At 41.3% G+C, this 26,586-nt stretch overlaps 1 protein-coding gene across 6 annotated transcripts in view; it reads right to left on the reverse strand.

Moving 5' to 3' along the window:
- UBR2 (ubiquitin protein ligase E3 component n-recognin 2) overlaps positions 1 to 26,586 on the reverse strand; it is a 119,340-nt gene that overhangs the window by 13,386 nt on the left and 79,368 nt on the right. For 3 of the 6 annotated variants that reach the window (XM_070074091.1, XM_070074089.1, XM_070074090.1), the window contains exons 25-41: positions 26,318 to 26,472; positions 24,710 to 24,812; positions 20,132 to 20,241; positions 19,961 to 20,041; positions 19,196 to 19,374; positions 18,750 to 18,949; positions 17,013 to 17,106; positions 15,655 to 15,816; positions 13,823 to 13,923; positions 12,472 to 12,550; positions 8,941 to 9,089; positions 8,451 to 8,506; positions 5,026 to 5,122; positions 4,733 to 4,800; positions 3,243 to 3,378; positions 1,906 to 1,996; positions 715 to 845 (exon numbers count right to left, since the gene is read on the reverse strand). In XM_070074091.1, the coding sequence (XP_069930192.1) occupies positions 715 to 845; positions 1,906 to 1,996; positions 3,243 to 3,378; positions 4,733 to 4,800; positions 5,026 to 5,122; positions 8,451 to 8,506; positions 8,941 to 9,089; positions 12,472 to 12,550; positions 13,823 to 13,923; positions 15,655 to 15,816; positions 17,013 to 17,106; positions 18,750 to 18,949; positions 19,196 to 19,374; positions 19,961 to 20,041; positions 20,132 to 20,241; positions 24,710 to 24,812; positions 26,318 to 26,472 (1,992 nt within the window). Of the gene's footprint in view, positions 1 to 714; positions 846 to 1,905; positions 1,997 to 3,242; positions 3,379 to 4,732; positions 4,801 to 5,025; positions 5,137 to 8,450; positions 8,507 to 8,940; positions 9,090 to 12,471; positions 12,551 to 13,822; positions 13,924 to 15,654; positions 15,817 to 17,012; positions 17,107 to 18,749; positions 18,950 to 19,195; positions 19,375 to 19,960; positions 20,042 to 20,131; positions 20,242 to 24,709; positions 24,813 to 25,491; positions 25,628 to 26,317; positions 26,473 to 26,586 lie in introns of those variants that run through there. The other 3 variants (XR_011388680.1, XR_011388681.1, XM_070074092.1) reach the window with 3 other exon arrangements.

Here is a 26,586-nt window from a genome sequence, read left to right on the forward strand (position 1 = left end):
AGCGTGGTGCGCCGGCCGCAGCGCACTGGCCACGGCGGCCATTGGAGGGTGAACCAACGGTAAAGGAAGACCTTTCTCTCTGTCTCTCTCTCTCACTGTCCACTCTGCCTGTCAAAAAAAAAAAAAAAAAAAAAAAAAAGTTTTCAGAAAATTGAATCAAAAGATGAGTTCAGGGGCCAGTGCTGTGGCACAGTGGGTTAACGCCCTGGCTTGAAGCACCGGCATCCCATATGGGCGCTGGTTTGAGACCTGGCTGCTCCACTTCTGACCCAGCTCTCTGCTATGGCCTGGAAAATCAGTAGATGATGGCCCAGGTCCTTGGGCTCCTGCACCCGCGTGGGAGACCCAGAAGAAGCTCCTGGCTCCTGGCTTCAGATTGGTGCAGCTCTAGCTGTTGTGGTCAACTGGGGAGTGAAACATCGATGGAAGACCTCTCTCTCTCTCTGCCTCTCTTCTCTCTGTGTAACTCTGACTTTCAAATAAATAAATAAATCTTAAAAAAAAAAATCTTTTGACACCTCTGCATTGTTTTTCCATAACATGCATTTCCAGGAAGTTTTTGAAGTGTCTTTGCAAATATGCATTTTTATCCATAAATGTGTATATCACCACAGACAATTAGCTTCCATATAAACTTTCAAGTCACCTTAATTCTAGAGTGTTAGGGCCAAAGACAACCAACATTCCTACACTTTGAAAGAAATCTGAAATCACCTTGAAAGTCAGGGGGGGGAGGAACTCCATTTAAGTAATGAAAAAACAGAGCAGAACACTTCAGGAAAGGCATGACTCCAGCCTTGACAGTCCTCCACAGGTGCCAGCCAGAGGGTGTTCCTCTCAAGGCACTGAAAAAGAGAAAATGATTACTGGGTCACTTAAGAGGAAAGGGTCATTCTACTTACAGCGTAAGATCAAGGCAGAGATGACCGCCATCTGGGATTGATAGTGCTGGTGCTTAACAGGAGTGGATTAACTGCTAGTCCTGACCATAAGATGGCAGGAAGGGATGGGGATACAGTCTCCAATGCTGCTATTAAAATTTACGATAGCAATAGCTTGTGGCAACAGAAAGAGAAAATCTGGAAAATGAAAAACTTCATAATTCTAGCACCTTATATCAGCAGGCATTATTCTTGCAAACTGTTTTAGTACCGATTTGTCTTATATAGTTGCAACTAAAATATATAGAATTGAAGATTAACGTATTTTTAGGATATTATAAGCCTTAATTTTATATTGATGTATGATACTTTGGAACACACAATCATAACTTACACAAAACTATTCCTGCAAGCATTTAGATTACCTTTAGCACTTTGCAAACATAAATAGTATCAGAATTTACATCTTTGCATGTAAATTGCAAATTGGGTTATTTTGTTAATGCGGATTTTTAGAAATGAGGATCGTTTAGTCAATGAAAGTTTTATAGCTTCTTGACATCTACTGCTAAAAAGCTAAATGAAACTGTGAACTGAATGATCAAGCCTCCGACAATATGTGTAATTCCAATCATTTCACTTCACTCTTGCTACTCATGGGTACTACTTTAATAAAAATTATGCTAACTGAATCTGAATTTTAAAATTCCTAATGAGATGTCGTATTTTACAACAGCGACTTCCCAAAGTACATTCCATCCTAGGTCCTACTAGCCCATACCAGGTCCTCTGAGCAAATAAAGTGTTCCACAGCCAAACCACATGGGAAGCTCTGCCCATAATCACCCTTTCTTCAGAGACCTCCACTCATGTGAGTATAAGAATAGTTCAGAGAAGTCCAGGAGGTCACTCCAAACATGTCAACAGATACCAATTTCTCCCAACTAGCAAATTAAATCCTTCCTTATGCTATCACCTACTAGTATTTAGGGAAATGCCTATCATATGAAGATCATCATCTTACCTTCCTGTATACTGGTGAATTGTTTTATACAAAGCAAGAACTGCTAATTCTTCCTCACCAGTGGGATTTTCTTGATCCATGCCATTCTCTTCTGGAAGACAAAGAACTACTAGCACTCTGTATTTTCCAATTGTGTGTCGTTAAAAGCATTGATGATAACATCACTTAAGCACTTAAATATATTCATATACTAATGTACAACATGAAGCATTCCCACTAAAAATGCAGAATTTTAATCTTTAAAGTATGAGCACAGTATTGATCTCTGCTAGATCAAGGAGCCAACTGGCTTGCTGTGGGTAACATCAGCTAAATCTACTGTCCTCAAATATTTAAACAAATAGAAGTTTGAATGCAAGACATAATTTAAATTTTATTATTATTATTCTTTAATTTGAGAGGCAGACAGAGAGAAAGAGAGGGAGAGAGAACTCCCATTCTCTGGTTCACTCTGAATGCTTGCAATGGCAGAACCCAGGCCCATGCTAGGAGCTGGGAAGCCAACCCAGGTCTCCCATGCAGGTGGCAGACCTAACTACCTGGGCCATGACCTGCTGCCTGTTAGGGACTGCTTTAGCAGAGCTGGAACATGAATTCTGGCACTCAGATATGGGAGTAGGCATCCCAACTGGCATCTTAATTGCTAAGCCAAATGCCTGCCCTGTAAGATATAATTTAATAATGAACCCAGGGAGAATGAACAAACATGTAAGTTAAAGGCAGCATTCATAAATATAAATCCTATGGAGTTTAACTACTATGTGACCCAAATATTATTGAAGTTAGGAAATAAATAAAAACATTCACATCAATTGGTGATTGTAATAGGAGCAAGAAATTTGCTTCAAAATTTTTCACACGGGGGTAAAAAGTAGTCTAATTATAATTTCCATATTATTCTAACCCAAACACCTTTTCCTGTAATATGCATTTTTTAAAAGATTTTTTTTTAATGTATTTATTTGACAGAGTTACAGACAGTGAGAGAGAGAGACAGAGAGAAAGATCTTCCTTCTGTTGATTCACCCCCCAAATGGCCACTGCGGCCGGCGCTGTGCCGATCCGAAGCCAGGAGTCAGGTGTTTCCTCCTGGTCTCCCATGTGGGTGCAGGGCCCAAGCACCTGGGCCATCCTCCACTGCCTTCCCAGGCCACAACAGAGAGCTGGCCTGGAAGAGGAGCAATTGGGACTAGAACCTGGCGCCCATATGGGATGCCGGTGCCGCAGGCGGAGGATTAGCCAAGTGAGCCACAGTGCCAGGCCCTAATATGTATTTTTTTTAAACTGACACAACGCAAGGACTTCCTTCGGGAAGCTGACAAAAGGGCCAGAGTTACCTGTGCACGAGGTAAGCAAGATCTGAACGATGTGTGCCATAGTGACCAGATGGAAAATGTGAAGGTCTCCAGTGCCAAGGCTGATCCCTGAAAAATCCTGACACTGCAGCGTGGGGAAAGCAAGCACCAAGCTCACCTAGACACCAAACGCAGACCGTCAGCACACCGCCTGCCATTTAGCTAAGTACATTCCCATCTTCTTCCTGTGAGCCCGTCCAAGCTCAGGCCCCTCCGCTAAGACTTCACTCTTACACGGCATACACATTAGAGAACCCACTAGACCGGTGAGAGGAAATGACTTAAGAGTTAACAGAGTCTTGTCCCGTGGGTCCCCTATACAGTTTATTGTTAGTAACATTTGAAATATCTGCAGTGAATGAGCAGATACAGCATGGGTTTTGGACTCACAAAGATCTAGGTAAGAATCTCAGCTCCTTCTCTTATGAACTTTAATAGGGAAGTTAACACTTCTGAACCTCAGTTTCCCTATTTGCAAATTAGAGATAACATGTATGTGTTTAGAAAATCTCAGAAGTAGGGAACATAGGACTAAATGCAGATGTCTGTGAAAACAGCAGGCACACAATAAATGCTAGCTCTCTGTTAGCCTCTTACTGCCTGTATGGTGGTGCTAGCAGTGGTGACTTTAGGAATAGCAACGGGAACAACAACTGACACTTATCAGGGATAGATTTGCTCAAAACTCTTTACATGCATTGATCGATTCAGTTTTGAAACAATCATATGAGTCAGTACTAACCAACTTACAGGTACAGAATCTGAGGTGCAGAGGTTAAGGGGACAGCACTTGGGGCTGCTGTGTATGGTGGTGTACTCTGGGGCCTGGGAAAGGGAGCCAGTTGAGGTGGGCCTGAAATGTAGCCACACACTGCTTGGCCAGCTCAGAAAGCAGACTTTCTTTGAATCACAGAAATAGACTGTCAGTAAGTAGTATTGACTTGGCTACAAAATAAAATATGTCTAAATATCCAGGTCAAGTTCTAGGCTCCTTGAAAAAAATTTTTTTCTTTGAAAGGCAGAGAGACAGAGACGGATCTTCCATACACTCTTTCACTCTCCAAATGCCTACACCAGCTAGGGCTGAGCTGAGCCAAAGCCAGGAGCCCAGAACTCAATCTAGGTCTCTAGAGTGGGTGGCAGGGAACTGAGTAATTGAGCTACTACCTGGTGTCTTCCAGAGTGTGCATTAACAGGAAGTTGTAACTGAAGCAGAGCTGAGACTTGAACGTGAGCACTTCAATATGGAACACAAGGCAGTCCCAAGTGGTAGCTTGACAGCTGCGACAAACACCCACCCCTAGGCTTCTTAGTATTTCTTTTTGAGACTCATCATAAAGTAATTACACCCAGAAGGGGTAAGAATAGTATCATATGACTGACTCCTTTGTGCCTCGACACTACTCACCAAACCTAAGGCAAAGTTATGCAGTATAACGAAGAGAACTCTAGACTAACAGCAAAATACCTACCAATAGATGAAACATGTCGATATCTAATATGCATGGAAGATCTTCATGGCTATCATTAGGCACCAATGCTAAAGAATTAAAGAACAACACATTAGCATATTTCATGTTGATGCAAGTTAAAATTCATATAATCTAGTTTATCTTTTTGTAAGATATTTATGAATTTAAAAGTTAGAGCTTAAATATGAAAAAACAGTACTACCAAAAATAACTGAAAAGCTATGCTAGTAAAGACAAAATTTTAGAAGATGAGAAATTATTGTAACATATATCACAATATTATCAATACGCACATGCAAAAAGTCTTCCAAAGTGTCCTTGCACCACTGAGAGTGACACCACTGTCCAATGAGCTGCTGCAAATCTTGTTAGTGACCTCAGACAGTCATCCTGAAATAAAGAAACTGACACAAATGACAAAGAAGCCAACACATGAAGTAGTTCTCGTCTTTCAGGAATGCTAGTTCAAGCATAGCTGGAAGTGCAATGTATCTCTCTAGAAGATATGCAGCTGAATCTCTGACATCTTTAATGACATGCTTGTAGCAGAATGATCGGGATGCGAATAGTCTGATTCTGTGCTGCACAAACCGAAGCTATCTCCTTGGTGCTCGTTCTTTCCGGATTACACCTGTGCACACATTGAGTCAGAGAGCAACAGATACTCTCAAGAAGCTCATGCAGGATTTCTTTCTTTTTTAAAATTTATTTATTTGAAAGAGTTACACAGAGAGAGAAGGAGAGGCAGAGAGAGGGAGATGGAGAGGTCTTCCATCCTCTGGTTCATTCCCCAATTGGCCGCAACGGCTGGAGCTGCACCAATCCGAAGCCAGGAGCCAGGAGCTTCTTCCAGGTCTCCCACACTAGTACACGGACTCAAGGACTTGGGTCATCTTCTATTGCTTTCCCAGGCCATAGCAGACAGCTGGATTGGAAGTAGAGCAGCTGGGACTCGAACCAGTACCCATATGGGATGCCAGCACTGGAGGATGCGGCTTTACCAGCTACGCTACAGCGCTGGCCCCATGATGCAGTATTTCTTTATATGTATTCTAAAAAGCTCTAAAATGTAGGAAGTATTGGGAAAATTATGTGTAATCAGATGGTTGCCCAAATCAGAATGTCTGTAGTCAGTAAAATCTGTCACAGATGGGGCAGGTACAGCAAACCTGGGCTAGAGTAAAGTTCATAACCCAGGTCTCATCAATGAGAAACTACATCTGACTCCCTGGGAGTGGGGCCTCGGCAATGATATATTTTAAAGCTCCCTAAGTGCTTCTGATGGGCAGCCAGGTAAGCCTGCCACTGTGCTTGAAGAAGTAATGCCCACTGGAGCTGGAAGTAGAGATCTTTTGGCTTATTTGCTTTTTTAAAGATTTATTTATTTATTTGAAAGGCAGAGTTACAGAGGAAGAGAGGGAGAGACAGAGAGAGAGAGGTCTTCCATTCTCTGGTTCATTCCCCCAATGGCTATGATGGCTAGAACTGGGCCAGCCTGAAGCCAGGAGCTTCTTTCCAGGTCTCCCACATGGGTGCAGGGACCCAAGGACTTGGGACATCCTCTGCTGTTTTCCCAGTTCATCAGCAGGGAGCTGGACTGGAAATGGAGAAGCTGAGACTCAAACCGGCACCCATATGGGATGCCAGCATTACAGGCAGTGGTTTTAGTTGCTATGCCACAATACTGGTCCATCAGCTTATTGTGTGTTTTTCAAAATGTTATTTGGCTCAAAAACAAAACAGGGTCTGGCATTGTGTTGTGTTGTAACAGGTGAAGTTGCTATCTGCAAGGCCTGCATCCATATTTCAAGTTCCAGCTGTTCTACTTCTGATCCAGCTCCCTGCTAACGCACATGGGAAAACAGCAGAAAATAGCCCAAGTGCTTGGGTCCCTGTACCTGCATTGGAGACCCAGAAGAAGCTCCTGACTCCTGGCTTTGGCCTGGTCCAGCCCTGGCCAATGTAGCCACTTGGGGAGTGAACCAGGAACAGGAAGATCTCTCTGTCTCCCTGTAACTCTGACTTTCAAATAAATAAACAAATTTAAAAAAAATAGACTGCATTTAAGGTCTGTGAAATCATCTAGTCCAGCCCTACCAAGATAACCACAGGTGGGAGTTGAAATTCAATAAATCTATAGCAGGCTAATTTTTAAATTGGTAATTTTGTATAGCCTGTGAATGATGTTATAACTATCCAAATGGTCCTTGGCAGAAAAGACTCCCTGCCCCTGTTTTATAAGATCAGTATAATTTTGTATAGCAAAACATTACAAGATAGGAAAGTAATGAGTATCCCTCTTATGAAAATGGATGTAAAAATCTTTTTGAGGCCTCCTTATACACATGACCAAATTGGGTAAGGTGACTGTACATTAATACAGAAACCACATTAGCAGGAAAAAATAGATGCAGAAGAGGCAATGGTATCCAGAGAGGGTAGTCTGAAGTATATAGACTCAAGATCACACATCATATTACAACCAAGACCGATGTGAATTACTGTTTTGCTGATTGACCAGAAAGATACAATTCAGGGGGTAGGTGTTTGGTACAGCAGTCAGACGCTGTTTGGGATGCCCAAATCCCATATCAAAGTGTCTGATTCAACTCCCAGCTCCTCCACTTCTAATCCAGCTTCCTGCTAACATGCACCCTAGGAGGCAGCAAATGATGGCTCAAATACCCGGATCCCTGCCACCCATGGTGGGAGACCCAGATTGCATTCTGAGCTCCTGGATGTGTCCTGGCCCAGACCTGGATGTTGTAAGCATTTGGAGAATGAATCAGTGGATGGAAGGAAGATCTTGCTGTGTTTCTCTCTACCTTTCAAATAAAGTTGAAAAGAAAAAAGGTACAATTCAGGCTCTGTTACATTCCAATCCAGTGAATCCAAAGAGGCCTAGCTATCTATAGTTTTTTAAAAGTTCCAAGAGTATTTTAATATACAACTCCCAATCACGTTATAGAATCTATATTCTTTAAGCCATTAAAAAAAAAAGTGCTGAGATTCTGTTTGCAACAGAAACAAAAGCTAACACATTAGTTGAAGAGTAATCACACTTAACTATATTTTCTACACTGGTTTTTGTTTCTTGGCTAGGTCTGACACCAGGGGTCCTCTCAATCCTGGCTCCTAGGAAGCTTTTAAAAACTATGAATGCTTGAGCATCTTCCGAGACTCTGACTTAACTGGCCCAGAACGAGGGCCTGGGTGTTTTTAGAAACTCCCCACGTGATTCTACATCAATAAAATGAGATGATTTTGCTCTCAAAGGCATTGTTATGATTCACTGTCAGATGCCGGCTACACAGTAAATAGCAGCAAGCTTTGGCTTCATATTCCTTCCTCATCTTCCTAGGCATTAAATATACTCAGCTTGACTCTAATCTGCACATACTTACATTCTGCTTATAAAAGGTGGTCAGATGTGGTACAGTGTGTGTTCTGTTTTCATTTCCCATTCATTATAACATTAAACATTAAAGTAGAAGCACCCTATTTAGTTTTCTGCCCAAGAGCTTGAAAAGAGAAGTAGTTTCTTCCTGAAGTCTATCTAAAAGAGCAAGGAAAAAGAACCCTCAAACATACTTCTATATCTTTAAAGAAACTGGATACCTGCCTAAAACAGTGATTGCAGCTTTTTAAGATTAAGCAGCAGAACTGAATCATCTACTTCCATTTCACCCTTTCATGAACTGAGCCAATTGAGTCTTACCAGTCTGCAAGGCAAAGGACCAAACAATGGTTTATCTTCATCACTCAAAATTCTTTCTGCAGATTAAAAACGGTTGGGATGGTGAGTTTCATATTATGTGTATTTTGCCATAATTAAAAGTAAAAAACAAAAAAAAAACTTTCTGCAGAAAGTACATAATTCAGTTTTAGAATCTTTAAATCACTTCGCAAGAATTAACTTTGGATGAAAAATATAAATGAACACAGATTCCCTTAACTGACAAGATCCTATAACCACTACCAAAACAAGTTCTTTGTTGCTACAGTTCATTTGACTGCCAATCGCATTTTGTCAGTATATCACACTTCCTGTTTCTACAGCTGTTATTTCATATTCCTATTATTTCTATTTCATATTGTTGCCCATTTTAAATATAGGATTTTGCCCATTTAAAAAATATGATTCTGCACCTAATTCTTATCAAGGTATGCTTGTGACTGAAAGAGCAACCCAATCATACATCTCTTACCTATGCTTTGGATGGTGTATGCGCAGCTACCCCAACACATTATGGGCACACGGGGGTCCTCTTCATTGGGATGAACCTTGAGTCCCACCTTATAAGTAGCAGTTCCAAATGTTGTTAGCATTTCTTTTATGCTCTCAGAATAAGGGTTCCTGAAGTGAACATGAATAGAATTGGCTCAAAACAGTATACACACACACTTCAAATGGCTGTTTCTTAACAGTTCTTTGCTATATTGGAATTGGACCACTTACAACGTATCCAGAGTTAACTGCAAGCAGGGGTAGAGATAGGCAAATAGTCTCTGCTTGAGTCGAGAGTTACGTTGTTTGGGTTGAAAACAGGACACTGGGTGAATGTGTAGACATGGAGCCGTCGGATCCATGACCTGTTCCCGTATCCTGAGATGTATACCCATTGTGAACCCACGGCCAGGAGATTAAAGTTCATTCTGCCCTTTGACATTTACAGGTCCCAGGTGAAAATTTGGCAAGGGCCTGATCGCTTTGCTGAAAGGCTCACAAGTCAGGAAGCTCCAACCGGCCCCTGGTATCAAATGAGCTTCTTAGTGCTTTGTTCTTAAACAGTTACCCAAGGACCAATAACCACATACGGAAAAAGAGATGAACCAAAACGAGCAAAAAAAAAAAAAAAAAAAAAAAAGAACTTGGGGGGAAAACAGAGATAATGAAGAAAGCAGAACACTAGAGGATCAATACAAAAGGGCCAACAGTAAGTTAATAGTGGGGCCACCTCAAAGAACAGAAAATCTAAAAGGAGAAAATTATTTAAGAAGCATAAAAAATTCTCAGAATTGAAGGATGTGAATCTTCAGATTTAAGGGTTTACTGAAAACCTAGAAAAATGAACAAAATGATTCATATTAACAAGGAGTATCATAGCAAAATTTTGAAACAGTGGAGATGAAGAAAAGTTCCCAATAATTTCTAGAAGTTAAGGAAGTTATAAAAGAACAGAATCAGAATAGCACTGATTTCTCAATGCTGGGGCTGGTGCTGTGGAATAGTGGGTAAAGCTACCACCTGCAGTGCCAGCATCCCTTACGGGTGCCGGTTCATGTCCCGGCTGTTCCACTTCCGATCCAGCTCTCTGCTATGGCCTGGGAAAGCAGTGGAAGATGACCTAAGTCCTTGGGCCCCTGCATCCGCGTGGGAGACCTAGAAGAAGCTCCTGGCTCCTGGCTTTGGATCAGCGCAGCTCCGGTCATGGCGGCCAATTGGGGAGTGAACCAGTGGATGGAAGATCTCTCTTTCTCTGCCTCTCCTTCTTTCTTTGTGTAAATTTGACTTTCAAATAAAATAGATAAATCTTTAAAAAATATTTTTTTTCTAAATGCTAGCTATCAGTAAAACACTGCCTTCAAAATCTAGATTAAACATTATTATTATTTTTTAATTTATTTATTTGACAGGTTGAGAGGGAGAAGACAGAGAGAAAGGTTTTCCTTCCGTTGGTTCACCCCCCAAATGGCTGCTACGGCCTGAGCTACGCCGATCTGAAGCCAGGAGCCAGGTGCCTCCTCCTGGTCTCCCATGCGGGTGCAGGTGCCCAAGCACTTGGGCCATCCTCCACTGCCTTCCCGGGCCACAGCAGAGAGCTGGACTGGAAGAGGAGCCACCGGGACTAGAACCTGGCACCCCTATGGGATTCCGGCGTTGCAGGCGGAGGATTAACCATGTGAGCCATGGCGCCAGCCCTAGATTAAACATTATTTCCAACCTAGGATTCTACACTCAAACTATTAATCATGCATATGGGTTCAATAAACAGATTTTCAGAAAAGAAAATTTAACACCTACACATCCTTCCTTAGGAAGCTGCAGAAGTGTGTACCTCTGCAAAAGAGGGGCAAATTAAGAAAGAAGATACACAACCACACGACACCGGTCAAAGGAAGTCTCAGGGTGATAGTTGTACCTGTCCTGGTTGGTACAGGAAGATACAAGATGGGGTGAGGGCAGGAAGGGATTTGAGGAGAGAAGACCACCTGAGAGGTTTGAGCATTTGGAAAGAGTTGTTAGAAATCTGACAGATCTACCGAACCATTTAGGAAAAACAAAACAAAACAAAGCAAGTACAAGAGAATGACAGGGTAAGTATTAACCACATGCAAGATGAAAATTGTAGACAAAGGAAAAAATAATTATAACACACATTTAGCAGAGGAAACATGGTTATAATGTAAAAACTAAGAAGTGATTTAACTAAAAATGACGAAGTAACTTATAGTTACAGAGAAAATGGTTTACAAACACCTAAGAAGTGCCCTCACTTCACAGATGCGGGAACTGAGGTACAGGGAGGTCAAGTAGTTTGTTCGAAGTCAAACAGCTAATGGACAGCAGTGTGGCTCCAGAATCTATGCTATACCTTGCAGCCTGTTGACTGTGAGGTAAAATAGGGTTTAAAATACTCTAAAAAAATTATTCATTGGGGCTGGCACTGTGGCAGAGAAGGTTAAGGCCTCCGCCTGCAGCACTGGCATTCCATACGGGTGCTGGTTCAAGTCCCAGCTGCTCCTCTTCATATCCAGCTTCCTGCTAATGGCCTGGGAAAGCAGCGAAAGATGGCCCAAGGGCTTGGACCTCTGCACCTGCATGGGAGACCCAGATGAAGCTCCTGGTTCCTGGCTTCAGACTGGCTCAGCTCCAGCCATTGCGGCCATTTGGGGAGTGAATCAGCAGATGGAAGACCTCTCTCTCTGATTCTGCCCCTGCCTCTGCCTCTCTGTAACTTTGCCTTTCAAATAAATAAATCTTCAAAAATAAATAAATAAAATCTTAAAAGAATTATTTACTTATTTATGAGAGAAAGAGAGACAGAATCCCTCCTCCATCTGCTGATTTACTCCACAGGATGTCTGCAACTGCTGGGGTTAGGTCCAGGCAAAAGCTCAGAATCAGAAACTCAATCCAGGTTTCCTATGAGGGTGGCAGGCACCACAGGCACCCAATTACTTGAGCCATCACTGCAGCCTCCCAGGATCTGCAGTAGCAGGAAGCTGGAGTCAGCAGCCAGAGCTGGACATTGACTCCAGGCACCTTGATATACGATGTAAATGTATTAAGCAATGACTTAACCACTATGCCAAACGCCCACCCCAATACTTCGGTTTTGATCCTGGGTTACCAAGAGGCTGGTGGGGCCATAAATAGAACTACGGAAGTCAGAAGGAAGCACAAGACTTGGTAGGGAAGCTGAGTGTTTTGGATTTCCATGTCCTGATGAATTACTAAGGACAGCCAGATAAAGAGACACAGTAGGGGATCAGCAATGTAGACTAGGAGAGGGTAGTTAACAGTTAAACAGGCAACATGGTTTTTCGACTTAAAAAAATACATACACACATATTTCAACAAATATCATCATGTAATGCTTAAACTTCAGAATTTAAGATTAGTTCTTATAACAATTTTGCTCCCTAGCTTACCAAATCACTTTCTTACTAACTGTTGATACTAAATTTTCATTTAAAATAGGCCAAATTTAAAAGGAATAAAAGAATATACTCACTTAGGTTGAAAATCAGGCCTGAACCCTTCAGGTAGCTGTAATTCATTCACCTTTTCTACATTCTTTGAAGAGGCGGTATCTACAGAAATAGGCATTTTTTTAACCATTATTCAACAAATCACAATGTCTCTATAAATTTCTGCCATATAGGTCATAGAAATAGATATAAAAAAAAAGGATGAAAATAAAAAATTTCCACAAACAGAAACCTGCATAGCATCCATGTAAAGCATGGACTACAGGCACTGCAGGCAGCAGCTTTGCCCACTACGCCACAGTGCCTGCATCCCATATGGGTGCCAGTTTGAGACCCAGATGCTCCACTTCCGATCCAGCTCTGCCGTGGCCTGGGAAAACAGTAGAAGATAGCCCAAGTCCTTGGGCCCTTGCACCCATGTGGGAGACCCAAAGGAAGCTCCTGGCTCCTGGCTTCAGATCGGTGCAGCTCTGGCCGTTGCGGCCAACTCGGGAGTAAACCAGTGGATGGAAGACCTCTCTCTCTCTCTCTCTCTCTCTCTCTCTCTCTGCCTCTCCTTTTCTCTCTGTGTAATTGTGACTTTCAAATAAAATAAATAAATCTTAAAAAAGAAAAAAAAAAAAGCATGAACCACTGTCGTGGTTGACCAAGGCATTTTCTTCAGTTCCCTGCGGGCAGTATGGGGTGCAAGAAGCCTCTGATTCGGCTCACAGTCGAGCAAGTCACATGGCAGAACCAGAGCCAGCTCTTCAGCACTCAGCTACATCTTCCACACCCCCAGAAGGTTTTCAATAAAATGAGGGACTAAGTGAGGAGTACTTACTATAAACTTCACATGAGCTTATAAGTTTTCAAGGAATGAAGAATAATGTAACAAAGCAAAATTTAGCTTATAAAGAGAACTGGAATGAGTCAAACCATTCAACGGGAGGTTTCAATTTTAAATATTTCAAAAGAAAAAGATTTTATCTATTGGAAAGGCAGAGTGACAAAGTGACAGAGAGAGAGATCCATCTTCCAACTGCTGGAAGGGAGTTAAACAAGCAACATGGTGACAGCAATAGCTAGGCTGGGCCAGGTCAAAGCAAGGAGCCCAGAACTCCAACTGGGTCTTCCCCACGGGTGACAGAGGCTCAAGCATTTGGGCCATCTTCCTCTGCCTTCCTAGGCACATTAGCAGGCAGCTGGACTAGAAGTAGAGTAGCCAGCACTCAAACTGGCACTCTGATTTAGGATGCTGGCATCCCAAGCAGTGGCTTAAAATGCTGTACCACAATGCTAATCCCTCACTTTTAGATACTTTTTAAACAGTATTTTCTGGAAACACATTTCTAAGGATCTCAGACTGCAAGGAAACATGAAAACAGAACTTACCAGAAGCACTTCCTGCTTTCCTAAGAGCTTGTAATGCTTTTATTTGCTGAGATACTGTTCTGATCCATTGGGACAGATTTGGTTGGTCTGAAAAATTTAACCTAGAAAAGATGACAGAACATTTAGCACTTCACTGTTGTTGCTTAGTTTAAGATATAAAAAATTTCTTAAATGATCACAGGCACACAGATATGATTTAGATATAATTCCAATATTGAGGAGAAAAACAGCCAGGGGAAAATTTAGAAAAGAAACCAGAATAGATATAGGCCAATGGAAATAAAAATATATTATTTGTTAAGTGATGCTAATGACATTGTTAAAAATTTCACTCAGTTTTTCAGAACTGGAATTTAATAGACTTTCTTAAATACCACAACTACCGGTGCTACTAATACATATTAAGTGCTGATGATATGAGAAGCATGCAGTAAAGCATGTTGCTGTGCACCTCTTACAGTACTAGATTTAATCCTCAAAATACTCCTATTAAGCAGGTTATTTTACTGTCCCCACTTACAGATGAGGAAACTGAAGTTTGAAGCTTTGTAACTCAACTAAGGCCATGATAAGGGATAGAGCTGTCATTCAAATTCAGTTCAGTCAGACTCCAAAGCCTGTCTTTTTATGACAGTATTCCATTATGACCGTGCCATGGCCGACTCTCAAGGGAGAAAAACAAAATCTGAACCACAAAAGTGACAGGTGAAACCCTCAACCAACAATGACTAATTTCTTTACCAGCTCAAGTGCAGGTAAGCACCAAGCTGTTCTTTCACAATGAAAAAGCATAAACTTACATTCAAATCTACTATTTAAAGAACATTTTGCGGTAGAACAGACTAAAACACCAAAGCTTGACCCTCCAAACTGAAGAGAGAAATTTACTTTTAAGTTTTATGTATTTGAAAGAGTGACAGACATGGGGACAGAGATCTTTCATCCCCTGGTTCATTCTCCAAATGCCTGCAACAGCTGGGACTGGGCCAGGCAGAAGCCAGGAGTCCAGAGTCTGTCTGAGTCTCCTTTGTGGGCGGCAGAAACCCAAGTACTTGGGTGATCATCTTCTGCCTCCCAGGCAAATATATAGGAGGCCGGAGAGGAAGTGGAAGCAGGACTTGACCCCAGGAACTCAGATACAGGATGTGGTATCCCAAGCACTGATTTACCCAGTTGCACAATGGCTGCCCCTGATGTTACTTTGAATTGAATAAAAGTAACAGTACCGAAATAGATGATTTATATTCTTAAATTAGTATTTGTGCTTGTAAGAAGGATATCATAATTCCAAACTGAGAAATAACATTCAGATTTGAATGGTAGATAGTATATAATTTATATTTGGAATGAATATATTCAATATTCTTATTAACTAAAAGTATCTTAAAAATGGTGAAACTACAGGAATTTTCCATTTTAAATACACCAACAGATTTTCATGTTTTAGTCTTCTTCCTAAAGCTACTACTGACCCAAAAATTGCCAAACATTGAATTCAGTTGTTAGACTGGTCAGCAAGGTCAGGCGGCACTGCCCTTTTCTGCTTAGTGGGTATCCCTTAGAGATAATGAGGGCCATACTTAAAACAGGCTCCCTAGAAGTAAAGAGAGTTTTCATGAATACACAGGAATATTCCAACTTCCTGAGTATGGTATTGGCCTGTTCCTATCTGAAAACCGAAATCACATTACTATAGGTCTGCCAGAAGAAATGACTAAGTAAAAAGTTTGAAAAGTATCTGGGAAACACTATGCAATTACCTCAACTTATTATTTCGTTATCTTCATAGCAAATTACTGCTTCATTACGAGGCAATATGGGCTATAACTTACCTGTTGAAAATATTCCTTGGAGGAAGCAGCAGAGGAATAACGGTGTTACTCAAGCATTCACAAAGGGGGCAAAGGAATTCTCCATTTTCTACATCATAGCTCGTATGTAAGCGTAACCTCTGTTGCCTTCGCTGTTCTTTAGCTTGAACGGAATCAAAATACCTTTACAATTAGAGAACATGAGGTATCAAAACAGACGGCAATTTATATCAACAAGAGTCACAAGCTTCAATGTTTTGAATAATTTGTTTTCACAAATACTTCAGATATGAAAATATTAAAATGAGCAGAATTATTTGGGCACTGGCACTATTGATTTTTGAGTCATATTAATCATAAAAATGGATTAAGAGTTGTAAAGCAGGAAAAAAGAAACTGCCTTGCAATTAAGCATTCACAGAGAAGCAATGGGATTTCCTGGTGCCACTGCCGTCTGGCCACTTCCACAGGGTGTTGGCTACTTGTCAGGGGCAGTTCAGGTAAGTCAGTGAGAACAGTGCTACAATGATGGCACTGATGTAGAACAAGTTCAGGATTACCACATCTGAGCATCAGATGTGAGCCATTACAATCTTGGGAAGTAACGGGAAGTAAGCTTCAGAATCAAGAGCTGTTGACCGTGGACCTGAAGGAAGACAGCATTATTCTTCCAGGGTCTATCCCATTGAAAAAAAATCCCCTTTTTGACTCAGTTTGCTCATAAATACAGATCCACTTCTTTCTTTTGGAGGAATAAAGGGGAGACTGTGATACAAAGCTACACTAAAAACACATTTGACATACTAATTTTTTTTTTTTTTTTGACAGGCAGAGTGGACAGTGAGAGAGAGAGAGACAGAGAGAAAGGTCTTCCTTTGCCGTTGGTTCACCCTCCAATGGCCGCTGCGGCAGGCGCGCTGCGGCCAGCGCACCGTGCTGATCCAAAGGCAAGAGCCAGGTGCTTCCTCCTGGTCTCCCATGTGGGTGCAGGGCCCAAGCACTTGGGCCATCCTCCACTGCACTCCCGGGCCATAGCAGAGAGCTGGCCTGGAAGAGGGGCAACCGGGACAGAATCTGGCACCCCCACCGGGACTAGAACCCAGTGTGCCGGCGCTGCAGGCGGAGGATTAGCCTACTGAGCCGCGGCGCCGGCCTTGACATACTAATTTCTAAGCTACTCTTTTACATCTATGACAAAGCAAATCAATTTTAGTTGTTACTTATTAGGCAACGATATGGAACAGTTTCTCTAGGTCTTTTACCCTTTTTCTAGAGTTTCCTTTATTATTATTATTATTTCCTAGGTATTTCCTTTATTTAAAAATTCAATTTTGAGTTCAGGTAAGCTTCTCTTGACTAATATTAAGAATATAAATTACCTTTGCCAACAATGGGCATGCATAACGTGCCCACAGCTGCCAGTGTGCGTTCCACAAGACAGGTCGGGGTGCATGAATAATGGATCATATTTTTCTGCATTGTAAAGCAAACAAAAAACAATACAAGATAAAACAAACAAGCATTTAATTTTCCTATAATAAGTGTGTAACTTATTGTGAGATTCTTGACAAGGACTTGTAAACTCAAACTGAGATTTTTATCATCCTGAACGTAGTAACAAGGGTCGGTGCTGTAGCATAGTGGGTAAAGCCACTGCCTGCAGCACTGGCATCCCATAAGGGCACCAGGTTGAGTCCTAGCTGCTCCACTTTTTTATTTTATTTTATTTATTTGAAAGACAGAGTTACAGAGAGAGGTAGAGACAGAGAGAGAGGTCTTCCATCTGCTGGTTCACTCCCCAGATAGCCACATGGCTGGAGCTGTGCCAATCTGAAGCCAGGATCCATGAACTTCTTCCGGGTCACCCATGTGGGTGCAGGGGCCCAAGGACTTGGGCCATCTTCTACTGCTATCCCAGGCCACAGCAGAGAGCTGGATTGGAAGAGGAGCAGCCAGGACTAGAACCGGAGCCCATATGAGATGCCGGTGCTTCAGGCCAGGGCTTTAACCCGCTGCGCCACAGTGCTGGCCCCTGCTCCACTTCTGATCCAGCTCTCTGCTATGGCCTGGGAAAGCAGTAGAAGATGGCCCTTGTACCCACGTGGGAGACATGGAAGAAGCTTCTGGCTCCTGGCTTCAGATTGGTCTAGATCTGGCCGTTGTGGCCATTTGGGGAGTGAACCAGAGGATAGAAGACCTCTCTCTCTCTCTGCCTCTGCCCCTATGTAACTCTGTTTTTCAAATAAATAAGTAAATCTTTAAAAAATAAAATAAAATAAAAAAGAACAGTAACTAAACATCTCTGAATTGTAAACTGACACTGCAACTTGGTTTTTAGCTATATCCAATTTTTTAAAAGTTTCACACTTTCAGGGCATTGGGACAGTCCAATTCCCTCCATTATGCCCTGATGCCCTGAGACCAAGGTAAAAGGGATAGTCTTGCTGGGTCATGATGACCTGTGATAATAACAAAACAGATGTTTAGTCATTTATGATTATCTCCTAGAAGGGTCAGCGTAAAGACATTCGGGCAGAGAACAACCACCTCACTGCACCAGAGCCAGAGTGACCACAGAGTACCTAAGCCCATACAGTCCAGAGAGGGAAAAGAAAGTGACTCAGTCTTTCATCTGGTGCTAGTTTGTATACTCAAAGGAGATGAAAACTGGAGACAAACAACATCTGACTTGTTTGAGAAATTTTTTCAATTCTCTACATAAATTAATATAATCTTAGAAATTCTATGACACTGCTTCTCACATAGGGAACTCAAATCACTGTTCTCAGGACATTCCACTCTCGCTCTATCTATGAGACAAAATATTACTGCTGTTTTAGTGTGCCAACCAATTGTCAGGACTTTACAAGTATGCTGAAGGATGGAAAAGACTGCTGGTTACCAGAGCTTTTCACTGGATCCCTGCTCCTTTTCAGGCTGTGTCAGACATGCTATTTAACCTTCTGGAGTCAGATGGGGAATTCCCGCCTACATTACTCGCCAAAGATGCCACCATGCCTATGGAGGCATTATTAGACTAACAAAATCTCTGATTCCAACTACACTAACCAACAGTCATTATTAACAGGGAGGATGAAGATTTAGCCATAACTTACCTGGATCCTGAATGAATTTATTTCTGTTTTTTGACAATACAGTTGATCTTTGAACAAATGCTGCCAAGACCATTGCACTGTCTTCCACTTTAACTTCTTGCTCCTCTTGACACAATATACAGGTAACAAACTGTCTTTGTTCAGAGATCTGCGTTTTTGCAGGCCCCAATGCTATAAGTGTCTTATCTGAAACCACAGGGCTGCAAAAAAGGTTATGAAATTAATTAGCCTAAGAAGTTTCTATATAACCAAAAAATAGAGTCTGTTGTGTCCATAGTTAATACATGATTCTGATTTTTAAAAGGTTAATTCTTCTGGCCAGAGGCCACAAAATATACCTGCCAGTTCTATTAAATTACTTTAGGAGCAAAAGTATATTTACCAGGGGGTGTATCTACAGTTGAGAATTACTGATTAAGACGTTAATATCTTTTTTTTTTTTTTACCTATTATCAAGAACAGCAGAGGAAGAGGCATCCAGTTCTAGCGTCTGCTGAAAGAGCTCTTTGTTCTCGTCAATGAAATGCCGCTGCATCTCAGACATCTGGGCCATGATCTTCTCTCGACGCAGTCTAGCAATCTCAGCTTTTCTCTTCCTTTCTGCTTTGTCTTTGTCTCTTGAACTCTGAAATTATACTTCATTAAATCAGAACTTCTCAATGCTGTGGACATTTTTATCTAAAGCAGAAATATCTTTATTATAAATATTAATTAAAAATTATTCTACAATCTCAAACAATTAATCTAACCTGTTTAAAAAAAAGCAGAACAAATAAGTTATTACAACAAATAAGGATAAATAGTAGCACATTAAACTTTTTTTTTTTTTAAGATTTTATTTATTTATTTGAGAGGTAGAGTTACAGACGGTGAGAGAGAGAGGGAGAGACAGAGAGAAAGGTTTTCCTTCTGTTGGTTCACGCCCCAAACGGCTGCACCGGCCGGAGCTATGCTAATCTGAAGCCAGGAGCCAGGAGCCTCCTCTTGGTCTCTCCCACGTGGGTGCAGGGGCCCAAGCACTTGGGCCATCCTCCACTGCCTTCCCGGGCCACAGCAAAGAGCTGGACTGGAGGAGGAGCAACTGGGACTAGAACCGGGGCCCATAGGGGAAGCCCGTGCCGCAGGTGGAGGATTAACCTAGTGAGCCACAGTGCTGGCCCCTCACAGCAAACTTTCTACAGTTTCCCAGTATCACACTTTATTTCTCATACCTCTTCCATTATGGTTCCCTCTGTCTCGGCCACAGGACTGGTAGAAGAACTCTCCCTGATCTTCTTAATAGCATTAAAAGTCTATGGTGAAAAGTGAAACATTATCACAAAGTACAAATAACAAATGCCTAATGTTTTTCACAAAAAGCAGAGTGATGCAGAGCATTTTACCTTTAATATCCACCTAATCATGTCTTTATGGACTTCTAGGTAGGGTGCATTTTGCAGTGTTTCCAGCATGGCCAAGATGCTAGGAGAGTTGTTTGGTGCTTCACCAGGTTCTAAGTCAGAAAAATAAAAGGTACAACAACAGCTAACACTTCATAGTGCTTGCTCCTCTGCACAAGAAGGTAAATGCAGTTGCTGAGAACATCTGTAGCCCAACATTTTATTATAGCTCTACTTGCTAGAGATCTTTAATGCTTCTACAGAATGTGACATATTTATATTTTACAAAGAAGTCGCTAACAACTAGAATTCTTTAAGTATTCAAAATCGACTTCTTATACCAAATGATTATTTTAACATAGCCTCTAGAAAAATTAAATAAAGATAGCTTTAAAATTTAAAAGTCTGGTCTCTTCACAAACATGGTTTCAGTTAAAAAACAAACAAAAAACAACCCCCAAACCCAAAAAAACCCATCTAGCTAAGTAAGTAAAGGAATTAGGATTATGGGGGTGCACATATGAATTAAATAGATCTATTTGTTTTGAGCTTTTTAACAAAAACTAGATTTGAAATAAATTTTCCCAAGAATTTATTGTGTCTTTATTTGAAGAAAAAATATAAAAAGTCAACTCCATGTTCTCAAAATTACATATAATTCAATATGAACCAATTCAGCTTACAGTCAGAAACATCCAATTTTAATGTTCTTGATTAAAGTGCTGCCATTCTTACAAAATGTTCCTCTTTGTAAAGCAGGGCAAGAGACTGAATTATGTGATCATCAATATTTTTCCAAATCTAAAGTTCTAAGCTACATGTCGGGGATGTGACTCTTGATAAGAGAGAAGTTTCTTTGGAAAAATATACATAGTGTGTCTTAATCATAAAATATTGAAAGAGAAGTAAGTAATACACAGAGAAAATGACTGAGAAAATGAGAACCTGACAGCGATGAGTGAATGCAATTGGGAAATTTTTTGTGTGATTATCCTTAAGTGCAAATGTGAGAAAGAAGGCACAAAAGACACATCCCCAGGGAGAACCCTGGTGGACAAATGAGTAGGGGATGATGGGAACCAGAGGAAGAGTCTTCAGCGGGGGAAGGCAGTTTTCCATCTGACTCCCACTTACATAGGATGAGGGCAGAAAGGGAAACCAGAAATCTAGCAGCAATGGGACTACTTCCTCCCCATTCTACAATCTACTATTCCCTCAGTCATCATTACATAGAAGCAATGGCACTGAACGGTTAGAGAAATAATCCATGTCAATCCAGGAATCCACAAACTCCTATTACAACACATCAATTCATCTAAAAACACCTCAGCAAATGGCTGCTTGCAGTTTTGATGCAGGGATGAAGCTGGGCACCTGTAGTGCCAGAATGCAAGGAGGCATTCAATACTAACGAGGCTGGGAGAAAAGACTTCAGTTCAGAAGCCAAATGAATGGACTCCACTGATCAAAACTGGCATAATCTGAGCATCAAAAGAAATAATAATGATAGCTGACTACAAAACACTGAACAATTAAAAAAAAATTAAACCCTAAACAACAACAAAAAGATCCAAAGTTGCCACCATTTCAGGTAACCATTAGCCCAACTGCTTATTCTGAAAATTAACAGTACTTCACCTCTTAAAGGATGTCTATAACAAACGGTTCAAGAGTGTGTGAAGACTGCAAAATACTATTAAATCTTAGATAGCAGGTATGTGCATATTTATTATACAACTTTTTTTTAAAGCTTTTATTTAATGAATATACTTTTCATAGGTACAACTTCAGGAATATAGTGGTTTTTCCCCCATACCCATCCTCTCTCCCCCACTCCTGTCCTACCTCCTACTCCCTCTCGCATCCCATTCTTCAAGTTCATGTTTTAATTAACTTTATATACAGAAGACTAACTATACTAAGTAAAGATTTCAACAGTTTGCACACATACACACACATAATGTAAAAAGTACTGTTTGAAAACAAGTTTTGCAGTTAATTCTCATAGTACAACTCAGTAAGGACAGAGGTCCTACATGGGGAGTAAATGCACAGTGACTTCTGTTGTTAATTTAGTAATTAACACTCTTATTTATTTATTTTATTTTTATTTACTTGACAGAGTTAGACAGTGAGACAGAGAGACAGAGAGAAAGGTCTTCCCTCCATTGGTTCACCCCCTAAATGGCCGCTACAGCCGGAGCTATGCTGATCTGAAGCCAGGAGCCAGGTGCCACCTCCTGGTCTCCCATGTGGGTGCAGGTGCCCAAGCACTTGGGCCATCCTCCACTGCCTTCCCAGGCCACAGCAAAGAGCTGGACTGGAAGAGGAGCAACCGGGACTAGAACCCGGTGTCCACATGGGATGCCGGCACTGCAGGCGGAGGATTAGCCAAGTGAGCCATGACACTGGCCCCTAACACTCTTATTTATGACCTCAGTGGTCACCTGAGGCTCTTGCCATGAGCTGCCACAGCTATGGAAGCCTTTTGTGACAGTTTTTAGACAAGGCCATAAGCAAAGTGGAAGTTCTCGTCTCCCTTCAGGGAAAAGTCTATTGTACAACTCTTTCAACTTTCCATATGATGTTTGAAACTTTTAAAACATTCCCCTGGTCTTCTTTTTTATTTTTTAAGATTTTATTTATTTATTTTGAAAGGTAGAGTTACAGACAGAGAAAAAGGTTTTTCCATCTGCTGGTTCACTCCTCAAATGGCTGCAAAGGCTGGAGCTGGGCCAATCCGAAGCCAGGAGCCAGGAGCTTCTTCCAGGTCTCCCATAGGGGTGCAGGGGCCCAAGGACTTGGGCCATCTTCTGCTTTCTCAGGCATTAGCAGGGAGCTGGATCAGAAGTGGAGCAGCCAGGACATGAACGGGCACCCAGATGGGATGCTGGCACCACAGGCAGAGGCTTAGCCTACTATGCCACAGCGCCGGGCCCCTCCCAGGCCTTCTACGTAAAGCCTTACTTTGTATAAAACGATATTCTAATCCCCTATGACTGATTAAAAACATTTTTTTAGAGTCAGAAAGACAGCTCACTTCAAATGCTCCACTCCTCAAATGCCTTTAGCAGTCAGGGTTGGACCAGATCATAGACAAGAGCCAGGGATTCAATTCAGTTTTCTCACATGGGTGGCAGGGACTTAATCACTGGAGCCATCATCTGCTGTCTCTCAGGAAGCTGGAATCGGGAGCGGAGGTAGGACTTGAACCCAGGCACTCTGATATGAGATATGGGCCTTCTAAGCGGTGTCTTAAGCAGTAGGCCAAATGTTGAACCTCTTCTTGTTTTTAATACTGCAGAATTTTATTTTCATAAGATAATAGCAAAAATTTAAAAATGAAATTCTGATGGTATACTTTTTGTTTTAAAAGTATATTGTAGGGGCCCGTGCTATGGCAAAGTGGGTAAAGCCGCCGGCTGTGGTGCCAGCATCCCATATGGGCACCGGTTTGAGTCCTGGATGCTCCATTTCCGATCCAGCTCTCTGCTGTGGCCTGGGAAAGCAGTAGAAGATGGCCCAAGTGCTTGGGTCCTTTCACCCTCGTGGGAGACCTGGAAGAAGCTCCTGGCTCCTGGCTTCAGATCGGCACAGCTCTGGGCCATTTGGGGAGTGAACCAGCGCATGGAAGTCTTCCCTCTTCTCTCTCGCTCTCTCTCTCTCTTTTTTTTTTTTTTTTTTGAGAGGCAGAGTTATAGACAGTGAGAGACAGAAAGGTCTTCCTTCCCATTGGTTCACTCCCCAAATGGCTGCTACAGCCAGCGCTTCACTGATCCAAAGCCAGGAGCCAGGTGCTTCTTCCTGGTCTCCCATGCGGGTGCAGGGGCCCAAGCACCTGGGCCATCCTCCACTGCCCTCCTGGGCCACTGCAGAGAGCTGGACTGGAAGTGGAGAAACTGGGACTAGAACCAGTGCCCCTATGGGATGCCAGTGCCGCAGGTGGAGGATTAACCAAGTGAGCCACGGCGCCGGCCCCTGGCTCGCTCTATGTAACTCTATCTTTCAAATAAAAACAAAAAAGGATATTGTAGAATTTAATTGCGTGTGTTATTCCCATTAAAAACTAAGAACTCCTCATGACTTCTTGATTTTTTCTGACAAATTTTATATACTACAGGATAAGCCTTTGGCACAGTGGTTAAGATACTGACTAGGACACCCGCATCCCATATCAGAGTTCCTGGTTTTGAATTCTGGCTCTGTTCTGCTCCTGATTCCAGCCTTCTATTCATGTGCACTCTGAGAGGAAGCAGGTAGTTGGTTTGCCACCACCATGTGGATTGAGTTTCTAGGTCCTGGGTATTTGGGGAGTGAACCAGTAGATGGGCATTCTCTGCCTCTCAAATAATAAAGAAACTACAAAAGTATATGTATTTTAATTAGTATAGCCCTAAGTACTTTTATATAAATATATCAGGATTAATATAGTACCATACACAGATTAATACATATGGCCTCAAATATCTGACTTCACTATTACCCACTTAGAACCAATATGATCAAATAAAAAAGGTTCTAAATGGATTATTTGAAATCACTTATATCTTGAGTTAGGTTTAGGAAAAAGCATATACATACTTGAAATCTTCTGGGTGAAGGTAAACGTTACTACATGCTCTTCCATGGCATTTTCTAAATGCTGCTTTTCTTCTTGTAGTGCCATTCCAATTAAATGTAACACCTCAAATAAAATGTTTTATAATTTTTAGTAAAAAACTACATATTTTATAAGAAATGAAGTAATTTATTTACTATTTAAAAAGTTAAACTATGAAAGACTAAATGCAACCAAAAATAATTTAAAGTACTGATTTTAATAAATTCACACACTGATGTTCATTTTCTAATAAAGGATTCTTGGCAAGGAAAACAAAATTTTCTAATTTAAAGAGGAAGGGTCTTCCACTGTGATTTCTTTGGGTAAGCTAAAACTACCTCTGATGTGACTAGCAACTCATCTGTGGTGTGCTTTGCAGTTTTACTCCATACCTACACCATAGTCTTAAAATTCCTTACCAGACTTCTAAGAAAGTATCTTAACTATCTTGAATCTACTTGCATGTTCACTTCTCTTATCCTACTCCCTAATTTTTGAAGGACATGTGTGGTGTGCCTGTATCTTTCTTTCCATGGGGGCAACTGTGGCTGTCAGAAACTGGGAAACACCAGGCCAGCCTGAATGACTAAAGCTAATGTATACATAAGTTAAGTACTGTTCCTTCCTTTCTTCTCCATCATTCCCCACACATCTTTTGCTCACATACACTGACAGTCTCTAGTGCACCACAATTCCATGCTTTTACATTTAAAACATAAGGTTATAAATGGGAGGGGGGTGCAAGTGTACACACACCTTAGCCAATGAGACAGTTGCGCCTGCTGAGACAATCCAAAGAATGGTAAGCTTTGGAGGACGGCTTGCCTTCATCTGAATCCTGGCTTTCCTGCTTTCAAGCTATATTCCCTCAGGGAACCCCTCTGAGCCTATGTCATCATCTATAACATAGAAAAAAACAGCTTCCCTCCAGAGTTCTGAGGATCACACATACTGTACGTGAAGTGCCCAGCACAGAGTAGGCAGTGTATTAATCATTGTTATGATGTCACTTATTACTTAACATAGGAAGTTAACTGAGCCTCACTGAAACTTGGCTTTCTCATCTATATGATGGAAAAAGTTGTATCTGTTCATAGGAATGCTGTGTAAATTCAATGAGATAATGTAAGAATGACTTAACATTAAAGCTATAAGGTAAAATACAAACAAGCTACTCAATTTGGCACTGATTAGCTAGCTATAGGACCATAAGTCTCCAAGTCTTAATTTCTCTAATTGCAAAGTATGGATATTTATGTACTCTAGTTTTTTAATTTTTTGAGAGAATTAATTGAGAAACATATGTGAAGGATAAAAAAATTATCCAATACCACAGTACTTAATGTACAAAGATGAGGGTCAATCCGAGAGAGACAGATTAGTCAATGGCACCAAGATAATCACAAACATATGGTATTAAAAAATCTGTCAGATACTCATTTTCATTGTCAGACAAAAAAGCAGTAACGATATACGTAATTTCAAACAATACATTTTTCTTCTAATTTTTCTGTGTATAGATACTGACAAGAGTATTTTAGCTTTTACTGAAAACACACTAACACATAAAGGCATGTCTTCAAACCTACCCTTTGCAGCATGGATTCTGACCAGGCATATCCATTATGTTCCACAGCCCACTGCAGTATTGTTCTCATGATGCACAACAGGACATCTGACTGCAAAATGTTAACCAGACTTGCAAACAAAGGGCAGAACGGAGGCAAAACTGGAGGGGGAAGTGCTGCAAATAAAGTTGTTATTGGTTGCTTTTGTAGAACGTGCTGAAAAAGACCGCCTTTTTGTTAGACACTTTTGATGGTCTTCACTCAAAGAATGCTCATTAATATGCATCTTA

Source organism: Oryctolagus cuniculus, chromosome 5, assembly GCF_964237555.1.
Source record: "Oryctolagus cuniculus chromosome 5, mOryCun1.1, whole genome shotgun sequence".
In the NCBI taxonomy this organism is placed as follows: Eukaryota; Metazoa; Chordata; class Mammalia; order Lagomorpha; family Leporidae; genus Oryctolagus; species Oryctolagus cuniculus.